At 44.1% G+C, this 10,131-nt stretch overlaps 1 protein-coding gene across 1 annotated transcript; it reads right to left on the bottom strand.

Annotated features, from left to right (window-relative positions):
• Window positions 1-2,710: 2,710 nt before the first annotated feature.
• Window positions 2,711-9,573, bottom strand: exoc3 (exocyst complex component 3). Its single transcript, XM_064936470.1, has 13 exons — window positions 9,466-9,573; window positions 8,756-8,920; window positions 8,382-8,601; window positions 7,564-8,245; window positions 5,788-5,905; window positions 5,459-5,584; window positions 5,136-5,236; window positions 4,883-4,993; window positions 4,655-4,796; window positions 4,426-4,548; window positions 4,121-4,282; window positions 3,565-3,686; window positions 2,711-3,385 (listed from the first exon to the last, which is right to left on the bottom strand). Exons 2-13 carry the CDS (start codon window positions 8,897-8,899, stop codon window positions 3,181-3,183), a joined length of 2,256 nt encoding a protein of 751 aa, XP_064792542.1. The 5' UTR covers window positions 8,900-8,920; window positions 9,466-9,573; the 3' UTR covers window positions 2,711-3,180.
• Window positions 9,574-10,131: the final 558 nt, after the last annotated feature.

The following is a 10,131-nucleotide window of genomic DNA, read 5'->3' on the forward strand; positions in this document are numbered from 1 at the left end:
GACATCTGTAGCATTGTGACAAACGACACATTTTAGAGTGGTCTTTTGTCCCCAGCACAAGGTGTACCTGTGTAATGATCATGCTGTTTAATCAGCTTTTTGATATGTCACACCTGACATAATCCAAGTGGATGGTTTATCTTGGTAATGGAGAAATGCTCACTAACAGGAATGTAAAAAAAGAATTGTGCACAAAATCTTGAGAAATAAACTTTTTGTGTGTATGGAGCATTTCAGGGATCTTCTATTTCAGCTCAGGAAACATGGGACCAACACTTTACATGTATTAATAATTTTGTTCAGTGTATATTGTGTTGGCAAAATAAATTCTTCAGTGTTTTTATCCTTTGAATATTTTGAATATCTAAGGTATTTTCAGTGTTATCTCCATTGAACAATGCTTTTGACTATTGTATTAATGTTTTTCACTTGTCCCGGGTCAAATCAATTATGTACTGTACTGTCACCAGCCAGAAGGTGGCAGTGTATGTCAAGTGTAGATATCAATGTTGTACTTGATGAGAATAGTATTTATAGTAGGAGCAGTAAGGTTGTTTTTTGATATTGAGTCCAGGTTGAAAATAATACTGATCAGAAAGAGGGGTTTCTGTATTTCAACATTGCATAGAACTATGTCAATGTCGAGGAAGAAATCTTATTTCATCAGCATAGTAAAATGTGGAAGCCAGAGACATCTAGATATAACTAAGGCTATTACTTATTTCACTACATTGACAATAAGTCAATGTAACAAGCAGAAAACAGAATTGTCCTGCCAACCATTTGAAAATGTATTCTGTATACCAAATGCATTGAGCATGCTTCCTTTGTCACTTAAATTCATATGTTGTAGCCTATTTAGATCATGACTGAAGCCAGTGAAACCCTCATGACTGAAGCCAGTGAAACCCTGTTGACCAGACACAGTCTGTTAGCATTATGAGATTATTATTCATGGCCTTTCTATCTGCAACGTTCAGCCCAGTACTCGGTCTCAACCTTTAAGTCTTTACTGAAGACTCATCTCTCCAGTGGGTCATATGATTGAGTGTAGTCTGGCCCAGGAGTGTGAAGGTGAATGGAAAGGCTCTGGAGCAACGAACCGCCTTTGCTGTCTCTGCCTGGCCGGTTCCCCTCTTTCCACTGGGATTCTCTGCCTCTAACCCTATTACAGGGGCTGAGTCACTGGCTTACTGGTGCTCTTTCATGCCATCCCTAGGAGGGGTGTGTCACTTGAGTGGGTTGAGTCACTGATGTGATCTTCCTGTCTGGGTTGGTGCCCCCCCTTGGGTTGTGCCGTGGCGGAGATCTTTGTGGGCTATACTCGGCCTTGTCTCAGGATGGTAAATTGGTGGTTGAAGATATCGCTCTAGTGGTGTGGGGGCTGTGCTTTGGCAAAGTGGGTGAGGTTATATCCTTCCTGTTTGGCCCTGTCAGAGGGTATCATCAGATGGGGCCACAGTGTCTCCTGACCCCTCCTGTCTCAGCCTCCAGTATTTATGCTGCAGTAGTTTGTGTCGGGGGGCTCGGGTCAGTTTGTTATATCTGGAGTACTTCTCCTGTCTTATCCGGTGTCCTGTGTGAATTTAAGTATGCTCTCTCTAATTCTCTCTTTCTCTCAGAGGACCTGAGTCCTAGGACCATGCCTCAGAACTACCTGGCATGATGACTCCTTGCTGTCCCCAGTCCACCTGGCCGTGCTGCTGCTCCAGTTTCAACTGTTCTGCCTGTGGTTATTATTATTTGACCATGCTGGTCATTTATGAACATTTTTTTATTTTACCTTTATTTCACCAGGCAAGTCAGTTAAAGAACAAATTCTTATTTTCAATGACGGCCTAGGAACAGTGGGTTAACTGCCTGTTCAGGGGCAGAACGACAGATTTGTACCTTGTCAGCTCAGGGGTTTGAACTTGCAACCTTCCGGTTAATAGTCCAACGCTCTAACCACTAGGCTACCCTGCCGCCCCATCTTGGCCATGTTCTGTTATAATCGCCACCCGGCACAGCCAGAGGAGGACTGGGCCATCCCTCATAGCCTGGTTCCTCTCTAGGTTTCTTCCTAGATTTGGCCTTTCTAGGGAGTTTTTCCTAGCCACCGTGCTTCTACACCTGCATTGCTTGCTGTTTGGGGTTTTAGCCTGGGTTTCTGTACAGCACTTTGAGATATCAGCTGATGTACGAAGGGCTATATAAATTTGATTGATTGATTACTAACACCACTGAAAAACTGGCCCCACCCCTCCCCTGCAGCTGTCACTGTGGTTCCCCCCTCTCCTTCCACTAGGCTGTGCTACCCTACCCAGGGTGATGTGTCCCCTCTGGCTATTTGTGCCTTTCCCCTTCCGCTGCTCGGTTAGTCACAACAGATAGCGTGCAGCCTGATTAAACATTTAGAGATATTATGCAGGAAGGGAAAGAGGAGAGTACCCATACCTCTTAAATCAAGAGGCTGCAACAGTCACAGGCGGAGAGGGAGCAAGATTAATGAAGGAGATCTCAATCGTATTGTGAGGAAGGATGCAGTAGGGCAGGCAGACAGGTGCTTCTGCAAAGTAATGTCTTAACTGAAGCTTTTTCACAACAGGCCTCAAATTAGCTCAGCCAACCAATTCAGGGTTTCCATGTGTGAGTGCACTGTACAGTAGGTTGGCATGTTTCAGCATGTTAACACCTCTCCCTGACAGAAGAGTAAATTAGGAAAACAGACTGACAGGGGAAAGGATTTATTTAATAGATGTTCTAACAGACATTCAGCATCACGCACTGACAAAGTTTCTTACTGGAACAATTTCTGTTCATTGTACATGGAGGGGTGGGTGGTGAGTCCCATTTCAGTAACAAAACCGCTTGTTAGTGTTCGACGGTTGTTTCATCAAGTATCATATCCTTACAGATCCTTAAGGACTACAGTCCAAGCCTTTCACTGGATGTCAGTGGAATCGGATTTACAAGTGCAAAAAGTGACAAATCTGGATTCGGTGATTTTCTGCAGTCTCTTTTCTTCGTGCCTTGTGAGCCAGGGTCGTAATCTCGAGGCACCAAACAAAAAACAACTGAAACAGGGAGGGACTATCCGAACTTGTCCAACAAGGAATGCTTGTTTTCGTTTTCTGTTGCAAAACATTTTGCTACGTTGTGCACGAATGAATACGACTCAGGTGTATCTCTCCAGACTGGTTATTTCAGCAGTTTGTTGGCAGTGGCGGCCATAGAGGAGGACATGGAGGTCATGGTCACGGTGGGGACGGTGATGTCCTTGAAGATGGGCTGGGTGATCCCTGCGTAGGTAGGCTTATTCTGGTTCAGTGTCTCCATGATCATCTGCTTCATATCTCGGCTGGCATCCCCTCTCATCGCCAGTAAGGCCACGATGTGCTCCTCCCTATGGGCCAACAGAGGACAGACACAATCAGACACCTATGATAGCAATGGCTATCATAAAAAAATCTATAGTTGTAACGAAACATTGTATACGTCTGGAGTAACTTCTACTGCCAAAATTGTTCTATCGAAAACCATGATACCCATCTAGCCTGTGTGTTCAGTGAGGTATGATCTGACCTGATGTCAGGGTATTTGGACACCAGCGTGGAGACCTCCAGGTAGAGCAGGGAGGGGTCTGTGAGTTTGAACACCTCGGCTATAGCAGCGATGGCATCACACAGCCGGTCAGTCTCCTCACCCTGGAAGAAGACAGAGACAATAACTTAAAGCATTACAAACACACACTATATATACTCATTACTGTAACAGTGGATGAAATGAACAGAGAAGTAGTCTTCATTACATCAAATGACTGAAGGAATGAAACGTACAGTAAATCAAGAGTCAGGGAATTTAGGACTAATTCAGTGTTTCCCAAACCTGGTCCTACAGTTTCTTTGTAGGCCTTGACAAACACACCTCATTCAGCTCAATGAGTACTTGATGATTATTTGACTAGTTGAATCAGGTGTGCTTGTCCAGGGTTACAAAACACATGTGTACCGTTGGGGTACTGGAGGACCAGGGTTATAATTGACTAAAAAAAAGGAATCAAGATGCCAGTGGTTTCTAATCCAGATTTCTTTAGGGGGGAAAAAATCTTCCAGTAGCAAGTTGAAATAAAACCACTCACAGCAGTGAGTTTCCTGAAGAGGAACTTGAACTGCTCAGCCTCCTTAATCATCCTGTCTGCTCCCTCCCTCCTCTCATCTGCGTTCTTGAAGGTGATCCGTTTCTGCATCACAGCCTTGATATACTCCACCACCACCCTGCGATGGGCCTCGCTGGTCATCTCCTAAACATATCACACAACACACTCAGTCACATACACAGGATGTACATGCCAAACTGCTCTCGGTATGGATTTCTCCATAGCAATCAATTCGCCAAGCCTTTAATTTGATATGATGATATCAATTGATTGATTTCGCCATGTACCGTATTGAAAGGCTTCTTGATCTTGGCGAAATCGTTGAAGTAATCCTCGACTGTCACACAGATCGTGTCCACTGCATGGGTCCCAGTCAACCACTTCCTGGTCAGCAACTCATTGAGATGATGCTGTAGAAATCAAAACCATGGAATGTTACCACAGAATCTACATTCAACATAACCGGATTCATGGCAAACATTCTGACAGTCTATAAATATTAGACTAAGTTCTGACCTCCAAATCTAGGAAGACTTCATCCAATAGAAACTGGCAGCCATCTTTGGCCACGTCGTTCAGGGTCTTCTCTATGGCAGCGTCATTCTGGGTGGGCTCCATAGATTTAAAGTATTTCTTCTTTAGACTGTTAATAGACTCCCTAGGGGCAGAGGTATGGTTAGGTACACATTAGCCACATTAGGTTAGAGACTGAAATATTTACAGAGAAATGTCAACGGGACTCACTTGAATGTATGACAGTTGTTTATAATGGCGATCATGTATTGGACGTAGCACTGAGGGAGCTGCCGGTCTCTCAAGTGGTCCTCCTTGTAGGCAATCGCCTCTTCCCTGTACCTGAACAGAAATACAAAACAATTGTAGATGTCAAATACAGTATATCACGGATGGAATGCCTTGTAACGCACCTTTACTGCCATCAATGTAAACAACTAAACACTACACAATTACTAACACAACATTATGAAACCCTTGTTACCTGACGAGAAATGAATTCATCTGCTTTAAACAGAGCTTCAGGACCTGCTCTTTGAATGTCTCATTGATCTGGGCTGCCACTTGGAGATTCTGCTCAAACATCTGATGAGGACAGAAGAACAAACACGTCAGATGATGACCCCCCCTTCCAATAGACTTAAAGTACACACTAGTGAGTATTTATTCAACCAATTCTAAGATCCCAATTTTGTTATATACACATTGTCTGGTATAGTAACCTTACTATAGTAGCAACTAGTCCACTTAATCTCTAACCCACAACTGGACTCAGAGTGATGTCCCAGAGGTGGATACTGGTTATACCTGGAAGACGATGGCAGGGAGGGTGGTCTGGTAGTACCCGTCTTGATCCGCCTCTGGTTCTGTCTCTTTAAACCAGTCCTTCTTGTCTGTCTCCAGAGCCTTGCGCAGCCAGCCAGTGATGTTGGACTGTTGAAGGGTGAGAGAGGGTCAGCCAGAGCCCTGTTAACTTTGTCTTTAACAATTCATGAAACATTTCATTAAAGGCGGATTCCCTTGTAAAGACTTCGAATGGCAAATCCAGGTTTACAGACGCGGAGACTGGGTTGTATATCTGACAAGAGCTGTCGTAGAGTATGTCACTGTTATCATAGTGTGTTGTCTGGACTTACAGTGAAGGTCTGGAGGTATTTGCTGAGCAGCTCATCCACCACCTCCTGAGGCAGCAGAGGATCCATCAGGTTGATGTCATACTCTGTCAGCAGCTCTGGGTGGCCCATCATCTCCTCACTGGAACAAACACAGTGTGGTGTGGGAATATTGCAAGAGAACCCTGACTGTACTATACTGTTCGTGGAAATTCATATGTTGCATGTCTTTTAACGTAACAGACCGACAGACAGCTACAGACAGAACACAATGGCATGCTTGTGCACATACGTGATTGTATACAAATGCAAACAAGGTATGAAATGACTATGTTTAAATCAAACATTATATATGTTTGGGCTTCTTGCGGACAAATTGCAGTCTACAAATGTCTTGTAATTATGTTCCGTCCCCCCGACCATCCAGAAAAATATAAAAATTGGCCCGTGGCTGAATCTAGTTGACAATCCCTGACATATGGAATATAAATGATATACAAAGATACCCAGAAATATAGGCTACTCACAAGCAGTCACACAAACACACGTACTCAGAAACACACAAATTCACAGAAAATCAGAGTGAATATCTATAATGAAACAGCATCAGTCAATCGGTGGTTGTGGTTTCCATGGTAGCCTAATGCACAGCAGACTGATGCTCAAGTCATAATTGGATATACGGCTCGTTCTTTGTGTTTTGAATGTGCATACATTACATCCCCAAGCTGTTCATTAATCTTTCTCTGTTCAATTCTGTTGTTGCATGCGATGTGCATTCATTGGATTATCCACACCAGTTTTGCTCAAATCACATGCCATGCACTACCTCTTGTGCCTGGGGACTTTAGCTTTAAATATTGAGTTAATTGCTCTTTGCAGCACTTACAAGTTCTTCCCATATAAGGAGAGTACAACAGTATTTCCGTGACTATGTTGCCTCTATATCATTTGAATGATTTTGACAGAGAGTGAAATAAGTTACCTCTCCACAGACACATGAGATAAGTTACCTCTCCACAGACACATGAGATAAGTTACCTCTCCACAGACACATGAGATAAGTTACCTCTCCACAGACACATGAGATAAGTTACCTCTCCACACACACATGAGATAAGTTACCTCTCCACAGACACATGAGATAAGTTACCTCTCCACAGACACATGAGATAAGTTACCTCTCCACAGACACATGAGATAAGTTACCTCTCCACAGACACATGAGATAAGTTACCTCTCCACAGACACATGAGATAAGTTACCTCTCCACAGACACATGAGATAAGTTACCTCTCCACACACACGAGATAAGTTACCTCTCCACAGACACATGAGATAAGTTACCTCTCCACAGACACATGAGGAGAGAGGTCAAAATGGTGCAGGCCAACATTTTTACAATGGAATACCACCTCCACTCTCTCGTTAGTGTTCAACTCTTCACATTGTAAATTCAAACAAGATATTCCTACAATGGAATGAACGGTATAACTATGACAACAAGATCTATAAAGATATTCAGCAGCCTAAACTGGTTGCAGCAGCACAGAGCTAATGTACTACAACTCCTGCATATTGCACTCAGCTATGATTGGACTGGTGACCAGTTATCACTGATGCGACAGCAGTCACAGAGATGGAAGATCAGAACATCACCTGTATTCAAAAAGCGTGCTGATCTAGGATCAGGCTCCCCCTGTCCATATAATCTTATTCACTATTATCTAAAAGGCTAAACTGATCCTGTATCAGCACTCCTACTTTGAAACTCAGTGAATACAGGCCAAGACAGGATACCTTTTGTATGTGTTGAGGACCCAGGTGAGGAGGGACACAATTTCATTGGCCTCCAGGTCTTCTGCAGCCAGCTCCTGCACCCGCATGGACACGGCGTTGTGGTAGAGCTTAAAGAATCTGTCAAAGGTGTTGTAGTGTGGTGGGAAGCACTGCACCATCAGGTTCTTCACCACAATCAGGTCGTCCAGTACGTACTTCCTGGTGATCTCTAGCAGCCTCACCATCCACATCTTGTCTGCCTCACGCGTCACCGACTGGCTGCCCTCGATGCGTGTGGTGACTGTGCCTTCCAGCACTTCAAACATCTTCTCTTTCCAGCTCTTGGGCCGGCCCGGGGGGATAAAGCCTGTCTGCTTTTTGCGGTCCAGCATGCGCCGGTCGATCTTCTCCTCACGCTCAATGATGCGCACCACTGAGACCAGCATGGTGGGGTCACGGCGCACCGTGCCCATGGCGCGCTGCAGCACCATCCACAGCTGCTTGGCCAGATCGTCAGACAGGCCCTGCACCTCGCCAAAGTAGTTGCGGATCAGGTTCATGTCGTGAGTGTTTTTGCTGTCCATTCGGTACTGCTCGTACATGAGGTCGTCCCGCGAACACTCCAGATCCATGAGTTTACGGTGGGCCTCTAGCAGCTCGGCCTGCTCAATCAGAACCTGGGTGTCTGCCACTATCTCAGGCACTGCACAGGAAGGTGATGATATACATTAATAATATATTGTAACAATACAGTCAGTAATTACACAAATGCACAGCGACACAACAATAACAGTTTCTAATTAAGTGGTATCTCTGAGGTATGTAGTTGTGTAGCGTACCTGAGAAGATATTCTTTAAGTTCTCGACGGCTGAGGCAAGCTGACTGTGTTGGACCACGGCGTCTTTTACATCTTTGAGGTTTTCAATAGTGTTGATACTCTGCCTCCAGTCCTTACTAACGTCTGCCAGGGAGTTCTGGATGTCCTTTACATCCCCAAGGGCATTGTGGAGCTGACTGAGACCTGTGCGGACCCCGTCCAACTGGGACTGGATGGCAGCCTGGGGAGAGTGATACAGACCATGTAAGGTTCTTCAGGCCAGAGCCATGTACTTACAATAAGTATACAGCTCTCATTCAGACAATAGTTAGTGTTTTATGAATAATATGGCAGTACAGAATGTATTATGTCTTCTTAGAGTCATCATTTTCTACCTTCAGTCGGGCTTCTACTGAAGCTTTCTTGCGGGCCTCTCGCCGGCGATACTGCTCCACTTTGTCCAACTGGTCTGAGCGCTGCAGCATCCCTGCCACTCTCTGCACGGCCGTAGCAACCGCCTCCCTGTTCGTCTCCTCCATGACAACGACGGCAAGTTGTGTCTATCAAAGATCAAGATGTTCACGAAACTGAATTTCACAAGTTGTGATTACGACCAAAATGCTGAAACGCCCTGTTGATAGGTCGACGACGTTATTAATCCGTAGGTACTAAGTGTGTGGAGAGGGTGCTCATTGCATAGCAGGGTAACGTTAGCTAGACCAACAGTTAGCTAGCCTGCTTGCTAACGCTAGCAGCCTTGGTTAATGCTATGTCAGCTAAACGTTAGCTAGCTACTACAAGCTGGAAGCGAAGACAACTGTCTCATAAAATGTATTTTACTGGAGTACAGTAACTATTGACTACCTAGCAAGCAGCGGCCCATTTGCAATCATGGTAGGGTTGTCATCTAGCAGCCAAACTAGCTAACGTTAGCAAGACAACTAAGTTAGCTTGCTAACTAACGTTACCGAGGTCGACGAGAGGAAGGACACACACGGGCCATGAGATAAACACACGGGCCATGAGATAAACACAACGCTATCCCGTGTACAAAACACGGGATAAACATTTGTACACGGGATAAACACAAAACACAATATCTTACCAACTCCAATAATCGGTTTGTATAAGTAAGAAGTCGTTCGATCAATATGATATTAATTCCAACACTATCAACTGCTATTCCTGGTTGACAGTTCCCGAACGCCGCCCAGCTGACTGCAGCGCCCTCGAGAGGATCATCTGTGTGCAATTTTTTGGCAGACTACGCAATTTCTCAATACTTCATTTTATGATCCCTTTGCTTTTTATACAAGTCAGTAGCTACTATGTGTAGGCGCATACAATTGTTTTTATTTCCCCAACTGTACTAAGCACTAAATGCAGACACATTCTCATAATAAATAGCATTGCTTTCTAGACCGGCATCCAGCATCAATTAAATTCAATAGTCATCGAACATTGTATTTTTGTTTGGCACAGTGAAATTATAAAACATATACTATTTCGTTTATTTTAACACTGATAAGAGTATTATCCGTTTTATGATATTATTGTGCTAAATAGTGTAATATTCTATGTTAGATGTCTACTGAATTTAATTGATATCTGAAACTTGTATGACTGTAATCCTTCCTGAAAAATGTAGCATACAGTGCAACAAGCATGCTGTTGTATCGATTCATTGTTACACTGTATTACTACAAATCTTTTATTGTTTCACTCATGTCGGGTTGGACTGGCCATCTGGGCAAATGCCAGAAGGGCTGGT

Source organism: Oncorhynchus masou, chromosome 3 (assembly GCF_036934945.1).
Source record: "Oncorhynchus masou masou isolate Uvic2021 chromosome 3, UVic_Omas_1.1, whole genome shotgun sequence".
Classification (NCBI taxonomy): domain Eukaryota; kingdom Metazoa; phylum Chordata; class Actinopteri; order Salmoniformes; family Salmonidae; genus Oncorhynchus; species Oncorhynchus masou.

Bases quoted from the DNA above. Each gene is read 5' to 3' on its own strand.
- exoc3 (XM_064936470.1), bottom strand. From the start codon at position 8,899: ATGGAGGAGACGAACAGGGAGGCGGTTGCTACGGCCGTGCAGAGAGTG. The intron at 5,237-5,458 runs GTATAACCAGTA...TGTCCTCATCAG, and splicing joins TCCCTGCCATCGTCTTCCAG to ATGTTTGAGCAGAATCTCCA. The intron at 4,797-4,882 runs GTGAGTCCCGTT...CTCTGCCCCTAG, and splicing joins AACAACTGTCATACATTCAA to GGAGTCTATTAACAGTCTAA.